The sequence below is a fragment of the Musca domestica genome, unplaced genomic scaffold, assembly GCF_030504385.1.
Source record: "Musca domestica strain aabys unplaced genomic scaffold, Musca_domestica.polishedcontigs.V.1.1 10, whole genome shotgun sequence".
Taxonomy (NCBI): Eukaryota; Metazoa; Arthropoda; class Insecta; order Diptera; family Muscidae; genus Musca; species Musca domestica.
In genome coordinates this window covers 10,096,591-10,121,979 of record NW_026712115.1, presented here as the reverse complement: position 1 = coordinate 10,121,979, position 25,389 = coordinate 10,096,591, and the positions used below count along the sequence as shown (strand labels likewise).

Below are 25,389 nucleotides of genomic sequence, written 5' to 3'. Positions count from 1 at the left end.
CCCCAATAGTCAAGTTTCATCTAATTTGTTTGGAAATTGTGGCAGAAACCCTTAAAAATGAAATCGGGAAAATATAGCCCACCGTTATATGTGGGCTATACCAATTAGTGTACCTTAATCGGACATTTTTTTGCAAGGAGAAAATACACCTATCAAGAACCCAAGTGGTCAAGTTTCATCTAATTTGTTTGAAAATTGTTGTAGAAACTCAAAATACCGAAAATATGGTAGCTATACATAAATATGGACCAATAAAATACATTTTCTATATCAAACAACCTGCATATAATATAAACCTTTGTGCCGTATTTCAGAGCTCTATATTAAATAATGTGGACTCTATCGTGATTTCAACAGACAGACAGACAGACTGACATCGCTAAATCGCCTTATAATTTTATTCTGTTCAGGAATATATATACTTTATGGGATCTCCGACGAATATTTCGAAGTGTTGCAAACGGAATGATAAATTTAATGTAAGCAAAGTTCGGCAGGCCCTTCACCATTGGGAAAACCTTTTCAAAATGAAAAAAAATCAGAAATTTTTAACAATTCCGGTGAAAAATGTCGCTAAAATCATGAAAATACCGAATATAGGAAGATATCGTTATATGGGAGCTACATGAAAACGTGGACCGACATGACCCATTCACGAATTAAATCGGAAAGTAAATAATGGGGGGATATACAAAAATATTGACTTTTTAGGTAATTTTCTGTAATGGGAAGTGTTTCCCAATACGAACTCCAAAAAACAAATTCCGTCGAAAATGTGACATATATCCTTAAAATATCAATCGCTGGGGCTATACCAAATGTCGCTAAAATCATCAAAATACTAAATATGGGGAGGCACAGTTATGTGGGGGCCATGCGAAGATATGGTCCTGTAGAGGCAATTTTCTGTAATGGGAAGTAGTATCTATTACAAACTCTTAATACAAAATTTAAAACAATTCCTGTGAAGAGTGTAACACAAATCGTCAAAATATCGAATATATGGACCAAACCCTGGACCTATACAGCCAATAATCTGCCAGAGAAATTTGAGATAATACTGTAGAAAAATTTAGCTAAAATCATCAAAATGCCGAATATTGGGAGATATACGTGAACTTTTAACTCCAATCTTTAATACCAAAAATTCTGAGGACCTAAATTACATCTGAGTAAAATTTTAGTAACTTCTTTTGTTCGGAAGAGAGAGTGTATATCACAGACGGACGGACGGCCATCGCTAAATTAACATAGAATTTCAAACTGACCAAGACTATTGCTCTGTTCCAAAACATTCAAGAATTTACTAGTTTTACAAGTTTTTTTTTTGATATTATAAAAGGTAAATTCGGTTATGGTAGTAAAATCTTTTCGTTCGCTCAGTTCTGGAACAGACGATATATATTCTAGTGTCCAAAATTGATATTTCGGGGTGTTAAAACGGAATGACAAATTTAATATACCTTTTGCGGGGGGTATAAAAAAGTTATAATCGACCAGGCCTAACTTGTAATATCCTCTACCATGAGATAAAAAAGGTATCTGGATTTTATATTAGAACTGCCAGTGCAACCGATTGAAGAATGCAATAAAATTCTTCAAAATAGCGTAAAGTGGGCGGTACAATAGTGAGAAGCTATCTTTCTGGACCTACATAGGAAATTTTCTACTACAGGAGTTTAGAGTATAAATTCTAAATTTTCGTTTGGAAACTACAGCTAGAATTATTGTGGCAAAATCATAATGGTTCGCTCAGGTCTTTCCGATGTTTTGCTATAAAACGATGAGCCAGGATAACTCGGCTGCTAAGAGTTTGCCTTAGTCGAAAAATTCAATTTTAAACAGTTTTTTTATTGCTTCCCTAACTTGTTATCACAAGGTTAATCCGGGTAGCCAGACTTGACATGCAACAACATGAACAGATATGTAAAATATACAAAACCGATTTTGTACAATTCGGAAATTTTTAACTTAACAATGTGGACATAATTTTAATATTTATAGACACATTTGGACATTATATTAATTTTTACTCATACGATTGACATGTGCTACCGAACATCTCCTTATAAAATAAACATCCATGGTTTGATTTGTATATTCTGTTTTAATTATTTCACCGTTGATCACGGAAGAGAGAAAAAAATAAGTAGATAAATAGTTTCGAAAAAGGTTATGCCCCTGAAACATCGAATTTCTATTAAACGCAATCTAATAAACCATTGTGTTTAACTCACTTGGGTATTCTCGGTCTTAAGTGTGGATGTGCAATATAATCGACCTACCCAACCTTTATTTATGCGAGAAATCTTGCAGATTATGAAAGTAGAGCAAATAAAAGAAGACACATGTGTCCGCGTTTTGAAAGTTTACATCGAAAAGGAACCAAAATAAAGGGAGCAAGTTCCGTCCTCTTCCACACTTTTGGAAATTCTCGGATTAAGATTCATTGACATCCGTGCATTTTTATCCCTCCACCTTGGAAAGGAGGGTATATTAACTTTGTCATTCCGTTTGTAACATCCTTAAATATTCGTCGTAGACCCCATAAAGTATATATATTCATAATCAGCGTAAAATTCTAAGTCGATTTAACGATGTCCGTCTGCCTGTCCGTCTGTCTGTCTGTCTGTTGAAATCACGATACAGCCCACATTATTTGACGTAGAGCGCCAAAATTTAGCAGAGCAATTTGTATTGTGTCTAGGATGGTTGGTATTGAAAATGAGATATATCAGTCCACGTTCCGGTATAGTTCCCATATAACGGTACCTCCTGATATTCGGTATTTTCATGATTTATGTCACATTTTTACACGGATTTGTCTGAAAATTGGTATTTGTAGGTCATAACGGGTCCCTGTGCGTGTGGCAAAACATTGCATGTATAGGTCCACGTTTGGTATAGCCCCCATATAAAGGTACCTCCCAATATTCGGTATTTTAATTTCTTTTGCCACATTTTTTCACGGATTTATCTAGTCTAAAAACTGGTATTTGTGGGTCATAATGGGTCCTAGTTCGTGTGGCGAAACATTGTATGTATAGGTCCACGTTTTGGTATAGCCCCCATATAACGGTACCTCCCGATATTGGGCATTTTAATGGTTTTTGCCACATTTCTTCTAATATTTCCTTTACCCTAAGGTGGAGGGTATTAAAAGTTTGGCCGAACTTAATGTTTTTTACTTGTTTGTATACAGTATCTTCGCCAATATTGTCGAAAATATTAACCCTCAGGCGAGTCACAAAATGGGTCATTTTGGTAATTTGTTTAATTTGCTTAAAACTTTTTTTGTCATAGAGATTTCTTCTATATAGTTTGGTTGGTATTGAAAATCATATTGGTCTATGTTTACCTCGGGAATTCTGTATTTTGAAGATTTGGTCCCCATTTTCTGACAGATTTGTATTTGTGGTTCGTAATGGGATCCAGCTTCAGTATGGGTATAACATAAATTTAAATAACAAACGATTAATAATTAGAAATATTTTTTTGTAATAGTCAGGCTTATTGCAATTTTTGTTGTTTTATTTCTTGTTTTTTTCCTAGTGGAGAAAAAAATGAAAATAATACAGGGAAAACATGGTTTAAGAAGCCCAGTAATGCTCGTCATTTCCCTTGCTTTCAGGGGATATTCTCAACTCCAATGACAAATTCTTTTTATATCCACGTTATCGGAGGAGAAAACAAATCTTACAAGCTATACAACTTTATTGCTCATCATTAATGACAAATGCTATTTTTATATTTTTTTGGACTATATTTAAACATTTTTGTATAAAAATAATCACATTTTATTTGTACAATTAAAAGAAGTCCCTATGTCTTTTTATGCCACAAAACCTAATTAAAGGCTAAGCCATGCCAGATTTCATTCCTATGAAATTGTAAAAATTTTCCCAAAATTAACTCTCGCAATCAGTGCCGTTCTGGGTTGTAGCATAAATCTTATCCATGGTTGTTGCCATTAAATTTTCTCTGCTTTTTACTCCTTTCACGGTGGCAACCAAAAACTAAAATAGAAGTAATAAATTATTAAATTTAATTAAATGACAACGACGACGATAACGAGAACGACAAGAACCCAAAGAACGATTTTGACTTGAGGATAATAACAAAGTCTATATTTATGCTTCTGAGCGAGGGTGTGTGAGAGTGTGTGTGTGCGATGTGTATATATGTATGTGTGTGATGGAGGTCTTTGCATATTTCCGTGGTAGAAAGTGTTATAAAAACGAGCAAAAACTCCATAAAGGATAATGGAGCTAATAACTAAAATCACAGCTAAAAAGTAACACACCAAAAATTATTTATTCATGCATATAAAACTTGTACTTGTGGTTAGTAGTTACTGGCTTATGTGTTTATACTAGGGTGTCACGTTATGAATTTGCGGCGTTGTAGTCTAAAATGTGATACCATTGCATTATTTTTATTATGAGGGGTAAGATTGTCATCTGTTGACTTTAGTTGTTCATAGTTCCAAATTTTTTTTGGAGTTTTTATGACGCACAGGCTGCTCGAGCCAATTTTTGGTCCTAAATGGGAAAATTTACTTGCATGAAATGAAGCCCAACCTAAGATCTTTATGATAAAATAATGGCGAGGAGGTTACCAAGTAAAAAATCAGCTAAGTTCGACCGGGCCGAACTTCTAATACCCTCCACCATTTTCAAGAAATTTTCAAAAACATTCCGTCCGAACTTTTAATACTCTCCACCATTTTAAAGGCATTTTCTAAAAAAATACCGCTCAAATGAAAATCGTTATATGGGGGCTACAAAGAAGATGTGGACCTGCATGTGCAATTTTTTGTCGTAGGCTATAGCAAATACTATATTTGAAAAAAAATTCCCGTAAACAATGTCGATAAAGTCATCCAATTAGCGAATATCGTTCAGTGAATGACAAATTTTTGATATTTTATATAGCCAAATTGGGGCCAGGCCCGATATTGCAAATCAGCTTGTCAAAGCGCGTTAATTTCATTAAGAGTTTTTTTAATTCTTACTGGATACAATTCTTAACGAGTTTTAGGGAAACTATATATAATATTATAAGATATCATATTTTTTTTAATTCCTGTCCTATTTTTCACCCTAAATTTACCGACAACAGATTTAGCTACAATTTAAGATTTCCATTGATGCTCGTTTTCTCAAAATTCTTGTGTACATCTCGTTTTTAAGGACACCCTAATATCACGCTTTGCAACAAAGTAACATAAAAAATTGCCTGAATCCTAAAAATTTTACCACGATTTCCAGAGCATAATGTCACCCACACACACATACATATTCATTTAAACTCATGTTGAGGTTTTTCAATGGTGTGGTAATTTAGAATGTGCCTGTGTATGCGTTCAAGATAATTAGGATTTTAATTATTTATAACAAGACGGATAAAGAGACGGAGAAAGCCACAACGTCAGTGAGAGTGAGAAACAAGTCATCTCCGACATCTACTTTGACGGGATATAAGTATGAAATTAAAAATAAAAATCATTATTAAATATCATACATGAAGAAAATGCAAAGGGATGGGGAGGGTGTTGATATATGGGAGTGTTTACTTACGCGTGTGTAGGTAAAGAATTCCACTTTATTTGACAATAATGTCTAAGTATTGTATAAGGATGTAAGTGACAGAGTATGAGTGTGGGTTTAGTGGGGTGGTTGGATATAATACATATTGTAGGAATTCAAACGATTATGAGGACAGTGATAGAAGATTATAAATGTTTATGATGTCAAAGACAAGAGCGACAGCAACAATTTAACATTATTAACATTATGACGCTGTCACCTGAATATTTAATAATAAATGTTTATGATTTGGAATAACTCCCGTCGTTGATTAAGCCGCGACTTGAGAAGTTGCCATCCCTTCCATTATTAGAAGAAAAATGTATACTGTTATGTTTTTGAAAGGTTTATACAAACATATCATAGGTAAACAAAATTTCTATCCGTTAATATAGATTTTAACAAATTTTAAAAAAAGTAAAAAAACATCTATGTTCAGCCGGACTTCTAATACCCTCCACCATTTTGAAGGAAAAAAAATCAAAAATAATCATTCGAAAAGTACCTAAGGAAACCCGTTATATTGGGTATATACTAAGACGTAGACATGCTATTTTCTGTTATTTTTTCTGTTCATTACGAATTTGAAACAATTCGGTAAAAAATGCTGCTAAAATAATCCAAATAGCTGCTATGGGGGGTTCGGGGTATTTAGCTAAAATCTTTAAAATATCTAATATAAGGGGTATCCCATCTTCGAACTTGGCAGGTCAAGTCGGCAGTCAAAAGACTGAACCATGCAACATTTGTTATTATCTTAATTCGTTTTAACTCTTGAGTGATTCCTACAGACGGACGGGCATATTTTATTAGGTCTAAAATTATTTTTTCGGTGGGTTACAAACACAATGACGAACTTAACAACCCTCCATACTATGTATGGTGGAGGGTATAAAAATATATGCATTTTATTATCCGCTAGGAGTCAAATTTAAATTTGAGTAAATGACAATTATAATGCAACAGTAACCTGATCACCAACGTGGCTACATTCAACAGTATTTTAACAATTTAATAACTTTTTATCACTTTCTTATCGCTTTACTAATAACATCATTCCACCACTGTTACTAATTATTTTACTAATTAGAAAAGTTATCTTAGTTACCGTGTTTGATATAAATCAATGCATCATTGATTAAGCCTAAAAGTAGGCAACACAAACCAGTTTTAATACCTCAGCGTTTACCTCACAAAAAAAAAAAAAAACTAATAAGACAATCATAACATTTAATAACATTGATTTGATACCATTACTAACCGCATCAAATAATATATTTATAATATTTTAATATTAATATTAATATTATTATAATATTTTAAAGTGTGTTCGCTTTTGATTGCTGGACATTATGTGCAAAAGAGCAAAAGAAGGTTAAGCGTAAAAATAATTAATTTCAATGGGAAGCAAGTATTTGTTTTCTATTTTTTGTCATTAAAGATTTAACATCAATTTCAATAATACCCATTCCATTTGTTTAAATATTTATTCTTATATTGACCATAACTAAAAATCCACCCTGGCATAGGTATGAGATTGTTAAGGGGAGAAGGAGTTTGAAAGCTTAAACAAGCAGGCAACGATACTTTCAATCGATCGAGAGCTAGTATTTCGTTAATTGTTTGTGGTTGAATAAATTTTTCAACTATATATTTACCGTTCCGACCTGAACTTGTGAATAAATACATATATGTCTTCTTGCCTTTTTTACTCAAGAGGATTGTCAAAAGGTAAAATAAGGTGGCGCGAGTGTTACTGGTGGCAGGGTATCGTAACCCACTACTTACAAACAAGAAAGTTACTATTGCAAACTCAAAACTTAGCTTTTCATACCCTCCACCATAGTATGGAGGGTATGTTAAGTTTGTCATTTCGTTTGTAACACCTCGAAATATACATTTTAGACCTTACAAAGTATATATATATATAAATATATATATATATATATATATATATATATATATATATATATATATATATATATATATATATATATATATATATATATATATATATATATATATATATATATATATATATATATACATATATATATATATATATCACTCTAACTTCCAAACGAAATGAAGTATGTTGATAAAATTTGACTCAAATGTACATTATGTCTGCAGGTCCACCTGTGCAGGTCCATCTGTAGGTGCACCATATAACGGTACCTCCCGATATTCGGTACTTTGATGATTTTAGCGACATTATTTACCGGAATTGTTTCAAATTTGGTATTTGATGTTCAAATGGATACTACAGCCTATGACAAAAAATTGTCCATGCAGGTTCACGTCTTCGTATAACCCCCATATAAGGGCACCTCCCAATATTCGGTACATTGATGATTTTAGCGACATTATTCACCGGAAATGTTTCAAATTTGGTATTTGAAGTTCGTAAGGAATCTGCAGCCTATGACAGAAAATTGGCTGTGAAGGTCCACGTTTTGGTATAGCCCCCATGGTTTGAAGTTTTGAATTTGAATATTGTAATTGCTTATGACAAAAGTTGCCTATGCACGTCGTCGTATAGAACCTAATATAATGGACACATTCGTTATTTTAACGATTTTAACAGAAATTTTAACGGATTTTATTTGTTTTTTTTTTTTTTTTTTTTTTAATATTGCCAAATTCGTTGCAAATCGTGGAGTTGGAATTCGTTGCAATTGTGTGTTGTTAAAGAAGGTTATATCCCGCCCTCCGAAACTTCAGGGATCACACAATATTAATATATGATATGACTTTAAGAAGACTTAAAATTAAATCACGTGAAGTATATATATCTGAGCTGTAGCTACATCTGAACCATTTTTCACCAACCAGGCTAAATTCGGTGGAATGTGTCATATATGAATCGACTCAGAATGCGATTCTTGAGATCGCTGAAAGGAACTATTGGTCTCCTTTTTATGTTACAACCAAACGTGCAAAGAATATGTTGCAATATGAAATCTGAAGGTGCCTTTATATGGATCATTTTATATAGAGACCTATAACACAGTGTGCCTACTGCTATTAACCCAGCCGTACAATTGAAGATCATTTGAACATTTCAGAGACCTTGATCTGTTTTATGAGAGGTTATCTGTCCAACATTCTTAAAATAATGGCAAATTGTTATTTAAAAGGGTTATCTTGGATTTTGACAGGAACCATGACACCATTTCTGCTAACTGTAGTGCTAATGGTAATTCAAAATAATAATTGAAAATTTATATTCCTAAATATATTTGCTATATCCCCCATATCTGAGTATATAGCTCAACAAAATTTGCATCAATGTAAAGGTTTTCATATATTTGTGTATTCGCCGGATGTATGGAAATGTTGGTAAATTTCACACAAAATTTATGGTCCATAATTTGGTGGGCTACCCTGTCCTTAACTCTAACCCTATGCAACGTTTGGCATCGTTTGGTTTATACCCGGGAAATTTGGGAAAGCAGAAAAAATTCTATTTTTCGTTATATTCAACTCCTAAATTGCTAGCATTTCCAAAATCAGAATATTTCTATTCTGACCCTGATTTAAATCTATGCGAAATTTCAGAGTGTTAGGCCATATTTGTCACCTGCAGAGTATTTAAAAATAAACATAGATATAGGAAGACGACATGGTGAGTCTAGGACCAATAATTTGAGGTGTTTCAATTTTTATGAAGAATCTAATCTATAATACCCTCAACGATATCATAACAACATCGTTACCAATGTTAACTGATTTAACCGCTAAGGCAATGTGCAAATTTTCGGAAAGGTCCATGGAATAGAATTTTGAAACCAAAATTTTGGATTTTTCAAATTTTTATTTGTTATCCGTTTCTTTAATTGTGGTTTTTATATTAACATATCTCTGCCATGAGCTGTTACTCTATGTATTGTAGACACAAACCATTTGCTCAAAATGCATTTTGTCTAGTCTTTACCATTTTAGGTCTTTGTACTACGGGAGGTATTATTATTATTATATACACGTTTAACCCACTGAAAACACCAATTTCCAAATAAATGGGTTCCTAACCAAATTTATACCAACGAAACTGTTTACAAATCATCCACGAACCCATTATTTACACTGATCATATCAATCGAAATAATTAGTTATTTTTTGGTCACTAAAAGACGGAAAATAACTAGAAATAGCTTTTGTTTTATTTGTAAGACGGTTAAAATTATGTAAAATTCCATTTTGCGTAACTCACTTCTTATTTCGTCAGTGTCACTAATCTTTTAATTTTAAGTTAATACATAAAATGTCTCTTCGAATTTATTATATTTTCTCGAACTTCACAAACTTCGTTTTGTAGTCGGACTTGTTACTCGGCAATGAGAAAAATAGGTTATGTTATGTCTTTTCGATTAACTGGTGATGCAAATGGTAGCTTATATACATTACCTTGTACTGGCTTATTCAGCACACGTGGGCTATCTGGCACTTTTACTTTATGCACGAACTTATCGTCCGTTTTGCATGCTAAACCTTTATACTCAGAGATAATGATAATCTCAAATGCTGCTATATTATCCAGACATTGGTTTGATAGTCCAGACTTTATTTTGATAATAGATATTCTTGCGAAATATAATTATTTTAGCCCTGTCGAATTGTTTCTTATTTCCCACAAGTATGTTAAACTTCCCTTATGTTTTAATTTAAGCTTTAAAATTTATTCTACAATGTTTAAATCGTTGAATTTGCCTCTTGCGGCTCGTATACATCAGAACAAAAAATAAATAAAAACAAAACAAACTAAAAAAGCTAGAAAGTGTAAATTGTTTTAATACTTTTTTCATTTTTATTCAAAGATTTAATGGCGTCATCTGGAACGCCATATTGCAGTTAGTGATATTGTTTTCCCCACACTCACATCGCATCCTAGGCTGCCGTTGCGACATTTGTACATCTTCTGCCGCTTCTTCGCCCCCTTGCATGGTGATGATGGTGGTAGTGGTTGTTATGTGACAATGAAAGTTACGTGAAAAACACGTGTACCCAACAAGCAATTTCGCCAGCCACCAGTGAGCGCTGTGCCATCCATGCAGCAGTACAATATTACTTTTGTAAATGTTGTTGTTTAACTGCAAACGGTTTCTCAAAATGTTTACGAAATGAACGAAGCAGAAAAAAAACACCCAAATGAAAATGTGGAACATAAAAACAACTGTAGAAATTGTCCATCGTTGTGGGGAGGGCTGAGTATAATATCCCAACATGTGTATGAAGAACTTGTTCAACAAACCGTTCAACATTGTTTTCTTGTATTCCAAAGGGTGTTTCACAGTGCTGTGGCATAGACAACATGAGAGAGCTTATCCCTTTAATGTGTTTTCGATGGTATATGAAAGTATATTGCCTCTGAAAGATGATCCAAAGTATTTGGCAATAAGCACATCTTAATAGGGTGTTATGTGTGTAAGAAAATTGGGGATGCGAAGTATCTCAAGTTATATAGCTAATATAGCTTATAGCTTCGAAAGCCCATGACAGATTGGTTTTGGACAAGTTCAGTAGTATTACCATGGACGAATTCATATATGGAAAGTAATGTTTTAATCATTCGTTCTTCAGCAGATACCGCCAAAGTGGTCAGGGACTAGTAAAGTCACTTCGGTAGACTAAATATAGGTCGCTTATGAGGTGTGGGATAGATACCCTAAAGATTTTTTTAACTCGAACTAAAAGTGTACTTAAACTACAATATTTGAAACCATTTGGTATTATGTGAACTGGATACACCTGAAATTATGTCGGAGAACTAGGGTTGATATAACAAGGTGATTTTTGAAATGAGTATTAAGTGTAATAACTGGGCTACATAGTACTAAATTTGGTACCATTTACATCTGGGTGGACGGATGGACCTGGAAATTTGAAATGTCGATATTGGGGTCACTGTAAGTGTGTGGTGTTGAAATTTGAAGGTGATTTTGGAAATATTTACTAAAAAGTTCGAAAAGAACTAACGGGTACTATATTTGGTATATGAGGAAGGGATAGATCTGAAAATATGGAATTTGGAATAAGTGTATTAAGTTGTTTAGAACTGACGAATCAAAGGTGGATATTCGAATAATAAGTGCAGCGAAAGTACTAAATTTGGATAAGGTAAATTAAGCAATTTTGTATGAAAACCATATTTAATAATTTGGGCTGGTATAGGGAGTTAGTTTTGGAAATGGGTACTAAGTGTAAGAACAGTATAAATTGGTTTTAGGTGAAAAGAAAAAAAGGTAGAATGATAAAATTTATTATAGAAAGATGTCTTTCTGAAACTGTTTGGAACAAGTGTACAAAAATTACTAAAGCGCATATCATGGGAATAAAAGTGGTATTAAGAGTTTTGGTGTTGGGATAACTGTGAATGCATAGCGTGTACGAAGGGTAATTTTCAAATGGTACGAAATTTGACATGAATTGACAATTTGGCTTGTTGGGAATGATATAGAATATTAGTATGGAAATCATTGTGACTGTTTAGCTTTTAGAAAAGGAAGTGAATTCAGAAATCCCAAACATAAAATTTACGAAAAGTACTAAATGATACTAAAGTTGGCATGTGTGTAAGAACAGAGCTGAACTCATGAATTCTGCTATGGGGGTAATTATGGATTAGCCAAGGGGCAGGTTTTGGAATTGCGTGCGCTATAGTGTAGGAGAATTTCAAAATTTGGTAGGGAGTGTAAGAACAGAACAGGAAATATAAATGTTCGTATTAGGATTACTGTGAGTGTGTTACTTTTAATTGCCAATGGGTACTGTAACGTGTACTAAAATTAAAAAATTCTACTACATTTGTTACATTAAGATCACCGTGAAATATATTTAATTTTTGCAAAGAAAGAAAAATAAAAAGCTACATATACTTATGTACCTATTTTTACCATTTGTTTGAAGGAGATATGTCAAGTACTTATTTTTTTTGTGTATTGAAACTGGTCGTTCAATTTATAACTTGAAATTATGAAATAGTTATAGTTATAATAAATAAATTCCTTTTTCCTCATAAAAAGTAGCGAACATTTATTGTATGGTACCACCTTATCTTCGGTATTTTTATTGTTTCCATTTCCAACCGAATGTGCTGTAATTTTGGTCCACTTTCTGGCATTAGCTACAGTGCTGTTGTGATTGACGTATTTTGAAGACATTATCTAACCAACTAAGTTTTGGTTTTCTCATTTCTAAGACGATATCCACTCTTTTGAGGAAATGTTCAGTGTAGACCAGTGATGTGAAGGGAGAAATATACTTATAATTTACTTGATGTTTCACTATTTTTATTCTCTCAGCTTTACAACTTAAGAGGGTGTACATCATTTGACACAACCAAAATGTGCCTCATTGGAAAAACGGTTGTAGAGCCTAGGTCTGTTTGGACAGGACATATGTAGTCGATCTAACCATGTTCGTCTATTCTTCGACAGTCTGGGAGTATACGTATAGTTTTCCCAAACATGGATCAATTTCTGATATATGGAATATCGTTTCTCAACTTTTCAAAATGTTGTAAAAAATCACGACAGAACTTTTAACAACCTCCACCATGGAATCCTTTTTCTTAACAAATCCCGTAGAAAACATGACTAATAGCTGCAAAACACCGAACGACCGAAGGTAGCTTGATATGGGGATATAGACAGAAGGTAACCCACTAAGGACCCGAAATATCAAAATATCAAAGTAAACCTGACTTGTTTGAAAATTATGATGAAAGCATTCAAAATACCGAAAATCAGAAGTTACTTTTACACCTAGACAAGATATAAACGTAGAACGTTTGGTATCATCATAGGAGTGCTACAGCGCCTGTGCCAAAAAATTAGTAATTTATTTAATAATTTATTCATTAAAGGAGGGAAAATTGACAACATTGTGCCACACTATCATAGGGTCCATCACAAAGTTCAAAAATTTTCGAAGAGAAAAACAGCAAAATTTCATATTTAACGAAGAGGAGGAATTCAAACTCGGACGAGTTCAAACTTGGTTCATTGCTACATTTAGATATGTTAAGTGTTTGGTTCTCTCATTTCTTTTCCTCCCCAAAAGTTTAAAATTATGAATATTAAGAATAACTCTCTTAAAGTGGGGAATCGAAGTCCGATTTTTTCACATTTTTCGCGTCCCAATATTTGTGTCTATATTAGATTTAAAAAAATATATCACATATTACAAATTGGAGTAACAAGCAAAAGAAACGAGATAGACCCATAGTTACTTTTGGTGATCTGCATAGAATCACATTCTGAATCGATTTATGCATGTCCGTCTGTCCATTTTTTTAACAAAGTACAGGTCGCATTTACTACCCGATGTAGAAGAAATTTTCCACAAATCATTTGTTTGACCCAAGGAGGAACCCTATTGAAATTGGAGATAATCGGTCAAAATTTAGACATAACTTCCATATATATTTTCGTATGCCAAATTTGATCGAAATCGGTTCAGATATAGCTATAGCTCCCATATATATTGTTCATCTGAGTTGTGACCTCCGCAGCCGTAATATGAACTCTCTAACAACGATATTTGGGGAAATATATCAAATACAGCTCAGAAGTACCTTTGCAAAACTTTATCGAGATTGGTTCAGATTTGGATATATCTCCTATATATAACTTCGCCCGATTTGCCTTTTTTGTGAACCAAACGCGTAATTTTACCCCAAAGGGAATGGATTTTGCACCAAATTGCGTCTAGAAACAAGTATGTCAAATTTGGTCTAGTAACGATATTCGGGAAAATATATCAAATACAGCTCAGAAATACCTTTGCCAGATTATATCGAAATCTGTTCAGATTTAGATATAGCTCCCATATATATTTTTATCCGATTTCGAGTTAATTGAGCACCAAATAGCTAATACAGTAGAAATAATACTACTAATACGGCAAATTTAGTAGAAATTGATTTAGAGGAGGATATTCCTCTTCTTTGGACTTAAAATTATAGTTTTAACCATAGTTAATATGATTTAATCCTCGCAAATTCCCCATAAAACGTTTATTTTTTATGAGAAGCTCAAAAAGTCTGATCCGCACGACTTTAGAACTTGCTTTAGTGGTTAATAATCATTTTTTTCTCATATAATGGGAAATTACTCCCCAGCTCTCTTCTGTACCTCCCGATATTCGGTCACACTTTTCACCGAAATTCTGCACGGCTGGAATAACTTGCTTTTTTCTTGTTCAAAATACAAATCAAATTATCTAATGTTGAGTTTATAAGCCCTTTAACTTATTCACATAATCCAAATTCTTAGGTGTTTATACATAAGATTTCCATCTCTGTTGCAATACTCGCAAATTGCTTTTGTGTAAAGGTTGGCTCCCCTTATCTTTTATTTTCGGTTGCTTTTATTCTGCTTTTTTGTTTCAAATGCTGTTGAGGATGTGATGTTATTTTCGGTGATAACACTGACGATGGTGCTGATGATTGTGTGCTCGTTGTAATGACAACGATGATGTTTATGTGTCGGATGTGTTTTTTTACTTTACAACAATTCTGTTATTGTCAAATAAGTTGTCTATGAAAAAAAAAACAAGTAAAAAAGCTGTAAGTTCGGCCAGGCCGAACTTTGAATTCCCTCCACCATTTGGTAAAAATTTGGTAATTGTCAAAAAAAAAATCAGTTAAAAATACTGTTAAAATCTTAAAAATTCCAAATGTAGCCGTAGCCGACGTGGAACTGCATAGGCAACTTTTGTCACAAGCTATTACAATATTCAAATTCAAAACTTGAAACAAGTTAAAAAGCAGTAAGTTCGGCCGGGCCGAACTTTGAATAGCCTCTACCATTTGGAACGAATTTGGAAATTTTCAAAAAATAAAATCCTTAAAAAATATTGTTTAAATTTTAAAAATACCGAATATAGCCGTTTTATTGGGGTCTATACGACGTGGATCTACATAGGCATTGTTTGTCATAAACCATTACCATATTCAAATTCGAAATCTTAAAAAACGGTGAATAAAGTAGCTAAAATCCTTTGGAACTTCAAATATCAAATTTGAAACAATTCCGGTGAATAATGTCGCTAAAATCATCAAAATACCGAATATCGGAAGGTACCGTTATACGAGGGCTATATAAAGACGTGAACCTGCATGCCCCGCCCATTTACGAACTTAACCTGCCTACTGGAAAAATAAACATGTGTGCCAAATTTTAGCCTTCTATCTCAATTCGTTCGAAAGATAGCGTGATTACAACAGACAGACGGACAGACAGACCGAAGGACAGACAGACAGACGGACATCGTCAAATCAAATTAGAATTTTACGCTGATCAAGAATATATATACTTTGTTGGATCTGCATGAGTATTTCGAGGAGTTACAAACGGAATGACAAAGTTAATATACCCTCCATAGTATAGTGGAGGGTATAAAAATAAAAACCAGACAAAAGTCCACACTCCACCTGTCATTGCCTCCCCAGAGTCCTCCTGGCTCTGGCAAAAGAGTATAACAGATTGTTGTTGGTATTTTGATGTTCAACCTAGACGTGCTCAACGACATACCGCCAACTCATATACTTGTATTCGCCGTAAAAAATATGTTTCTGTGACATGTTTTTTCCCCCGCCGCTAACTGCTTGCAATATAAGAAATGAAAATCATCGTCGTACAACATGTAATTTTACTCAACAGCAATTGTCAAATGTTGACATTTTATTTGAATTTTCATGCTTTTACTCATTCATTCAGTGAGCATTGTTTTGAAGTTTGTCATTGTGTTTTGTTTTGTTGTCAAGAGGCTGCTGTAACATAAACTTTTTTTAAACATCTTGCAGCATTCGTGTCTACTAGGCCCCGTTTCCGCTGGAGAGTGGCAAGCATTGGATGTTACTGCTTCGCTGTCTGGTCCTTTCATTTGGGACAAACGAACATTTGTTTAGGATTGAGTTTCAAACTTTTCCACTGGCACTTTCTAATTGAAATACTTTTGCGAGTAATGTTTATTTATTTAATTAAACGTAAGTAAAAAGTTAAGACGTGATTTCTGTATTTGCCTTGACGTTGTCGTCTTCTAATTAGTCCAATTAATTATCAACACTACGACAAAGAACCTTTGCAAATCTCTCCGGCATGGAGTTCTTATCACTGTATCGCATCTTCTCTATTTGCTGATTGCAAGTTTACTTGTCAAAGTAAACAAGAATTCTCTCTTATCTGATAAATATTTAAATGTATCAAAACGTGAATATATTTTGAGAGTTTAAATTTGTAAGGATTTATAAGCAATATTTATGTATGTGTATGTATGAAGATTATTCAAGGGGTGTGCTTATGCTTTTGATCGGTTAGCAAAAGAGATGATTTAGACACATTTTGAAATAATAACTAATATTATTCAGTACTTGAAATGTTTTCTTCGATTCCCAACCAAAGCAAAAATTCCAATTACCAAATAATGTGTTCACTTATCAATTTTTATCAATCGTAAGTAGTTGCAAATCAAACTACAAACCTATTTTATTTACAGGGGCATGTTACCCGAACCAGGCCCACGTTTTCCTAAACCTACATCCGAATATTCGGTATTTTGATCATTTCTAAATTGAATCGTTTCAAATTTGGAATTATAACTGGTTGCAGTTTATAACTGGTTCTACCTCTGGTATCTGAATATAGTCTATTCACGTTATAATATAGCCCCCCATGTAACAGTATCTGCAGACATTTGGTATTTTTACGATTTAGACAGCATTTTCTATCCGATTTGTTTAAAATCGTTATCTGAAGTTCATAATGGGTTCAAAGCCCGGAGTTAAAAATTGTATATGCTGGTCGAAGATTCCCATACAAGGGTACCCACCGTTATTCAAAATACCGGGCACCCTAGCCAAATTTTTACACGGTGCTTCGAATCTCGTATTTAAGACTCGTAATATATAAGAATCCTTGTAGTAGAAATAAAAAAATTAACTACATTCTTCAAGCGATCTCATGGTATATACAGATTAAAGTGAAACACTTTTAAATCCAGCTCCCATTATTTAAAAATCATTTTTTACCTAATGGTGGAGGGTATTGAAATTTCCGGCTGAACTTAATGTTTTTTACTTGTTATCTGTTTGTATTGAACTCGAACTTCGAACCTTATATTTATAGTTAAACACACTACAATAAGACAATTGCAGACCCTGAACTTCATTTTGTACCCGGAACAACACACTCAGTGCCAAAGATACTCAGACTTATTGGCATTTTTATATCTTCAAAGTGTATTCGTGTAGCTATATGGCACAGAGAGTATATATCATTTGATACGGCCAAAAAGTGCCTCATCGAAATAACGGTCTTAGCCTATTAACCCTATGCGTCTTTGGACCAAATACATTCCAGGGCATTTGGAGTCGATCTAGGGGTGTCCGCCCGTCCATCTCTCGGCCTTCCTGATAACACACGAAGAGAGTATCCGATTTGATCCAAACTAGGTGTATCGTAAATACTTAGATCGAATTCTTAAACCCAGATCGAATTTGGAGATGAGCAATACCGGTCCACTCCTTCTGATACCTCCCTCACAAAAGTTCAACATTTTCACCAAATAACAAATAGTTTACCTCATTAAAAAAAGGATCATGTGATGTTCTTCAAACTTTACAAATCCTAATATTTGTATCTGTGCTGGTTCAAGTGCAAAAAATGGACAATATAGACCCACTAATTCTGATACCTCCCCCAAAAAAAAGTATCAAAATTTGCAATAAACATGAAGCTTATAAAACGCGAAAAGAGCATCCGATTCTTTTCAAAATCGGCACGTCCCAACATGAGGTGTGAAGATGGGATATATCGGTTTACTCCTTCTGGTACTTCCCCAGTAATGGATCATTGTTTTGTAAAAAACCGTTAAGTCCCTAAAACAGTAAACTTCACGCATTCCAATATTTCTCCTAGCACAAGATTTGTTAATGATATATATGGTCCGCCCCTCCCGGTACCTTCCCCACATAGGGTCACAATTCTCAATACTTATATTCCCTAAACTTGCGAAAAAAAAAGTCTGTGGTTCCTTTCACCAGAGATCTAATGTCAATATGGAATTTATCGCACCACACCTTCCGGTAACTCTACCACAAAAGGTTCGAATTATTCAAAATTATTCACAGAACATTGTAATATATGTCTGATTTTCGTTAAATTTTGCACATGCCAATAATTTAATTTTAAAAGGAACACTTCAACATTTCCAAAATTTATCACATATCTCGATATGGTCTAGATTGGGCAGATTGTAATATTTATATCAGATTTAATTCAGACGAGAAGTGGATAATATTGGTCCACACTTTCGGTATAGCCTCCATATATGGTCAATATTTGAATAATAATAATAATAATAATAATAATAATAATAATAATAATAATAATAATAATAATAATAATAATAATAATAATAATAATAATAATAATAATAATAACAATAACAATAACAATAACAATAACAATAATAACAATAAAAATAAATAATAATGAAACTCGACTTCATTTTCATTTATCTTCATTTCGTGGAAAAACTAAGCTTTTTCCCTCAAATGAAGTTTAACACACAGTCCAGATATAATTGCCCATCTCAGCCGTATGTTAGAACATAAATTACTTCTGCACATAAATGTTAATTTTTCAAGCTACTCTCAAGTGCTGCTCTATATTCAATGACTACTTCACGAATACACTTTGGTATGCGGGAAAATTGCATTAGTTTTCCAAAGGAATTCCTCCTCTTAGCCATTGGAAAATTGCAAATGGCAAATCAAAGAACATAGGGTAAGATTATCACCTGGCGGTAAAAATCATAAATTCTTCGACGATAATTGACAGACATTGGCACAGATAGTTTCAACAATAAATCGGTCAATTATAAATGAAACGAATGGTTTTATTGTGTCAGACTGTCTGTAAGGTTTTTGTACTTCTTTGCCATGTTTATCGTCACTTTTAATCCGTTCTTGAGGAATATGCCAGAGAAAGAGAGGGAGAGCAAATGGCTAGTAAAAAATGCAATAGTTATATTTTACAAAGTGAAAAATTGCAATGACATGTGTTATTTATTGTCGAAAGAGAGAAAATAACTCAATGGGAGCGATTGTCAGGACAGAAGTTGATATTGTTGTGAAACGATGTTGCCAAATGTTAAACCAGTAGCATGTTTAGCTAAGCTTTGGTAAAGTTGGATTCAAAAGAATATATTGTGTAGAAGATAATATATAGTTATTTTGTCGATATTTACCTAGCAGAACTTCTTCAAAAAACGTTAAGGTATTTTCATAATCAAGTCATTCTTAACATTGGTCATATGATATACTATATATTGGCAATGTAAGAGCTCATTTATAGGGTAAAAGGTGATTATAATGATGGTTATTATAAGGAATAGATTTACTATCCCATTAAAGGAAAAAATGACGTTTAAATCTTTTTAAACACATTGATGATTAGATACGCTCAGAAGGCAACGTGATTCTCGAGGAGTGGATATAGCTTGCACATCTTAGTAGTTCGAATATGGGCAATATTGCCTAACTCCTCCATAAGAGAAATAAAATTGAAAGTTGTAAGACTCTAGCTTGATTATCGTTTTTCTCAAATTTAATCAATCTTCCCTACCTTGTAATTATATTATCAAGGTCAGTGCTAGGTCAGATGCGAGAATGGACAATATCGGCCCAATCCATCAAGTTGCCACATTTTTTATTAATTTGTCCTAAAATTGGTATTTGTTGTTCGTAGTGGGTTCTAGCTCCTGTGGCAGAACATAGTATGTATATAGGTATATACAGATCCATGTTTTCTTATAGTCCCCACATTATGGTATTCAGTATTTTGATGATTCGGATATCCAGTATTTTGATGATTTTTGCCACATTTTTTACGTATTTGTCTAAAAATTGATATTTTTAGGTCATAATGGGTTCTAGCCCAGGCGGCATATAGCGTACATGTAACAATAACCAGCGATACTCGGTATTTTGATAATCCTAGTCACATTTGTTTCAAATGTTGTACTTAAAAAGATTTGTCTATAGAGGTATGCCCCCCGGCCTAACTTACTTTATTGTTTTTAGAAAAGTTTAACAGCATTATCCAAACGGTCTTGCTTGTATTTGTAGATAAAAGTGGAATACGTTTGAATTCATATACTTTTATATGACAATGTTTACTTTACCCAAAAGTGGAGGACATTTAAAGTTTTAAACTAAAATTTTAAACAACACCAACATCTTCGACTGTATACTTTAAAATACCCAGATCTGGCAACACAGCACTTGAGTATATCCACAAATTCCACTCAAAACAATGTAATCTATGAGATACTTTAAACAAAAACAATGAATGAAATTTAAAAAGTGTAGCTCAGTCTCTTGAGTTGCAATGGCTAAAACAGGTCTCAAACCCATAACAACGATCAGTTGAGAGCATTGACTCAAAAAGAGAAAGAGAGAACGGCCATTGTGAGAACAAACTGGTGGTGAGCACTAAACTGCCTTAAAAGATGCGCACTCCACTAACGATCATTAACTTCTTTTTGGCCAAATACATTGGTATTTCTGCAAACCGGTGTTTGATGTGGTAGAATAACATGCGGCGGACACATTCCATGCTTCCTCAATGCTTGTCTCACCTGTGTATATAGTAGCAGCCACGATGGTGGTGGTTGTTGCTGATGATGATGACGATGATGATAATATTGGCTCTTGTTAAGAGCTCTGTTTTGCGGGGAGTTTTGTTGTTAACTTTCTTTCGATTAACAATTCGTAAACACACAGCTAACATCTAAGCCACCAGATCTTGATGATGGCGCTGCCAGTTGGTTTTGCCGATCGAGTAAAATGATCAAACAACAAATTTTCATGTTTATTTTAGTTTTCAGCTGAACACCGCCGTAAACGCATCGCCAGCGGATGAATTGAGATCGCCGTATTCTATTTTTTCTTCCATTCATGAAGTTTGGTATCGTGAAAACTGATAGCTATTTCGCGATCGTTGCTCCACTACGAAGTGATTGTGTTGCGGTCTAAAACGTGTTTTCTGTCTGTGTTTTTGTTTTTATTTCGTTTGGTTTTGTTGTGTTGTGTTGCATTGTTTTGAAGCGGTTTTTGGGCACGTCTCGTACTTACTCGGAGCATACACCTAAGTGGTGCATTCTGAAATTCTGCGAAACGATTTGTTGGTGTTTTCCCACTTTTGCGTAGAGCAAATAATTAAATGATTAGATGAAGACGGTAGTGGTTGGTGATCGTGTGTAGTGTCGCCACAATAGATTCCGATCACGTATGTAGAACAAACGTAGTGAATAAGTTGCCAATTATCGCCGAGAAAGATAAAATAAAGTAAAATAGAAATGAAAACAAAACAAAATCGAATGGAGTCAATAAAAACACGCCTTATATGAAATTTTAATGTCTATAATTAGACAATTGTGATTGAATCAGTGATTGATAGATTGATTGGGTCCGTTGGAGGCATAAATCTCCCGTTGTGTTTGGTCATCAGTAATCGATTATTTAGTGTTTCCAATTAAAAGCGTGACTACGCCGCCGACCGACAACGACCCACATAAAAATAAGTGAAATTTAATTGTGGATCTTCATATATAGAAGTGTAAATTTAAGACGCATGCGTCTTGACACCTAGAAACAAAAATGACACACACCGATGCACCAAAAAGTGCAACGGCAGCAACGCCAAAATCTACTCTTGGCAAGCGGGCCGCTAAGAAGCTCTGGAAATTAATAACTGTAAATACGCAGCATGATGGTGCTGATGGCGGTGGCGGCACACATGATGTTCCCACATCAACGCCTGCGCGAATTGCACATGGCTCCAAGACATGTCGTGACATGACGACGCTGCCTGTGCCAGACACCTTCGTCAATGATAAGGCCTCAACGCTATCCCTTTCCACCAAATACTCTTCCACGAATTCCTCGTCGACGCTTGACTCCAACTCGCAAAAGTCCTTGTGCACACTTAATGAGGCTGCCAAATTATTTCCACGTAATATGCCCAGCATCAGACGGAGTCGCCGCCGTTTGCAACAGAACGGCAGCGGCACGCAACGAGCCACCAGTCGAGAGAAGCCGACCACAGAGACTGCAGCAAAAACAACCACAGCAAAGGCAATTTTCAATGCATCACAAAAAAGTGCCTTTGCCAGGGTTTCTCAAACGCAAAGTGTTGCAACGATGACGACCGTACATTCCAATAAACCACCATCCAAGAAATCCAAAGCTAACTGTTCTAAGCATCAGCATCGTGCGAATGGCACAAACACGAAAACCCCAACCACAATTGCGAATAATTTACCACAGAAGAAATGTTCTAAAACTAGTCAAAATCGCAATGAAAAGTCCAGCAGCAGCAGCAGCAAGTCAACCAAACACCATGCAAAAATCCATCATGCCACTCCATCATCAGCGCCAGCCATGACATCAAAATCATTGTCACAGCCACAGTCACAGCAGACCAGGCTAACGCCCAAATTGTCTCAAATACTTTACCATGGCACCGGCGACACTGTAGACGCCATGCACTCGCAGCAATCCAGTTTGATCAGCTACGATCTGAGTTGCACCACCAGCCAGCAGAGCATCCATGGCAGTGACAACAACAACAAAGTTGGTCACAAACTTGTCCCAAACATGTCAGATGACACAATTCTATCATCGGGCATATCATGTCCCAGTGAGACACACTCCGAAGCGAGTGCCACCGACTCGCCGACGTTCCATCAAACGCCTGTCATACATCAGACAGTGGCCAAAGCGTTTCAATACAATCAACGACACCATCATCTTGTCATTGACGATAATCCTGACGAAGATGCACTTATTTCCCTGGAATTGGAAATGATAACTGGCCGATGTACCGGCGAACAGCAGGTTCGGTCATTGCCTACCAAAAATACTCCTTCGACCGACCCCGCTCTGAAGGTGATGGGTTTGCAAAATTTGAATAAGTGTCGTAATCGCAATGCCGTTTGGATGCATGCCACCGTTAGCGATGATCAACAGCTAAGCGATATTGAGGAACAGTTACAGAAAATAAAACCAACGCCGAATAATAGTTATGGTGGGAACTTTGCGAGGAGCGCTGCAATGGGACGACCATCAAAGTAAGTTGTGTTACTGGGCTAAATGATGTGTTATGTAGTATCTTAGAAATTCAATTGAACTGGATCCGGTTTCAAGTTCGATCATTATAGAAATGTGTAATTTATGGCTAATAATAATAATAATGTGTGCCGTTAAAATGTATCACATTTTAATTTAAATGTCTGAATAGATATAGAACGGCAAGTTACTGGGTCTGATTTTTATTAGACATCTATAGGACTCTATAATTATTATGTATTAATTAATATTAAAAGAGTTTACACTCAGGGCGGTAGATGCCCGTAAAATTTAAGATTATATCAGCAAGAATATTTGAATTAAATAGTCTGTTTTATAAATAAATTTATATTTGCAGTAATTAAAAAATTTAGATTGGTGATCATCACATCTACATAGATTTATAACAGACTCAGAATTTCGCACCAACGAAGTTTGGTTTTGGAAACGGTATACGATCATTTACAACAGCTTTAGTTTCCAACTAAATTTATTGTTGTTCTCAGTAAACAGAAAATAAGGTGGTAGACCAATTACGTAAAACAACAGAAATACATCCCTGAGGCCATGCCGTTTTCTGTAAGAATTATTCAAAATTAGATTCAACATTTATTTTATGTTTTCATTTTCATTAAAAAATTAATGAAGTGACTGGATTTTCTTCCAATTCCATGACAAAGTTGGTTAAAATCTTCAATGTAATGGTCGATTCTTCGAATCATTGATTTGAAAATATTTTCTTTTTATACCCCCCACCATAGTATGGAGATTACATCCTATGACAGAAAATTGCTTAAACAAGTCCGCGTATGGACCCCATATAAAGGTTCCTTCCTATGATCGGTATTTTCAGATATTATCGAAATTATTCGCCGGGAATGTGTCAACTTTCGTATTTGAAGTTCTCAATGAGTAATACGGACTACGGCAAAAAAGGTTTTTGCAGGTATTAGTCTTCCTATAGTCCCCATAAAACGGTTCCTTCTTATATTCAGTATTTTGATGATTTTAGAAATATTTTTAAAGTTTTTTTTTTTGAAAATTTGCAAATTCCTTGCAAATAGTGGAGGGTACTCAAAGTTCAGCCCGACGAGGCTGGACAAAAAAACAAAATCGATTAAAAACGATATAGATTTTTTGAGGTGTATTTCTGTAAAGCGGACGATGAGATCTATTAATAATTAATAAAAAGCTGCATATACTTTGGCTTGCATGAAGGTGAAAAGTGGAGTAACAATATAGGATCTCAAAATCGGAAAAAGTCGATTTTGCGATTTTCCTAACGGGCTTTTTAACACCAAACATCAATTAGTTGGAGGTCGTCTTACTTATCCCTACTTATGACCCACAAAGTAATATCGACCTAATTAAGGACGAAGTCCTTGATCAGCGTAAAATTTGAATTCGATATTTTGATGACGTTTTCTAAGGGAAATCTTTTAAATTTGCTTATTAGTGTTTGTAGGGGGTTCCCCTCCCGTGGCAGAATAAGGTATATTTCGGTCCACGTTTTCGGATATATATATCCATATAAATATACCTCCAAATATTCGATACTATTATGATTTTAAAATACGGAAATGCGGTGCGTAAAGTTCGTCATAGATTCTACTACCTGTGGCAGACCGTTGTCTGTGTACCCAGCGAACCAAACTGTCCGAGTTC

The 25,389-nt window shown here is 34.5% G+C and overlaps 1 protein-coding gene across 1 annotated transcript in view; it reads left to right on the top strand.

The window, feature by feature from the left end:
* The first annotated feature begins 21,495 nt into the window (after positions 1-21,495).
* The window catches only part of LOC131804024 (protein espinas-like), a 102,640-nt gene continuing 98,746 nt past the window's right edge, over positions 21,496-25,389 (top strand). Inside the window, exon 1 of the mRNA XM_059126220.1 lies at positions 21,496-23,726. Within this exon, the coding sequence (XP_058982203.1) occupies positions 22,255-23,726 (1,472 nt within the window). The 5' untranslated portion in view covers positions 21,496-22,254. The remainder of the gene's footprint in view (positions 23,727-25,389) is intronic.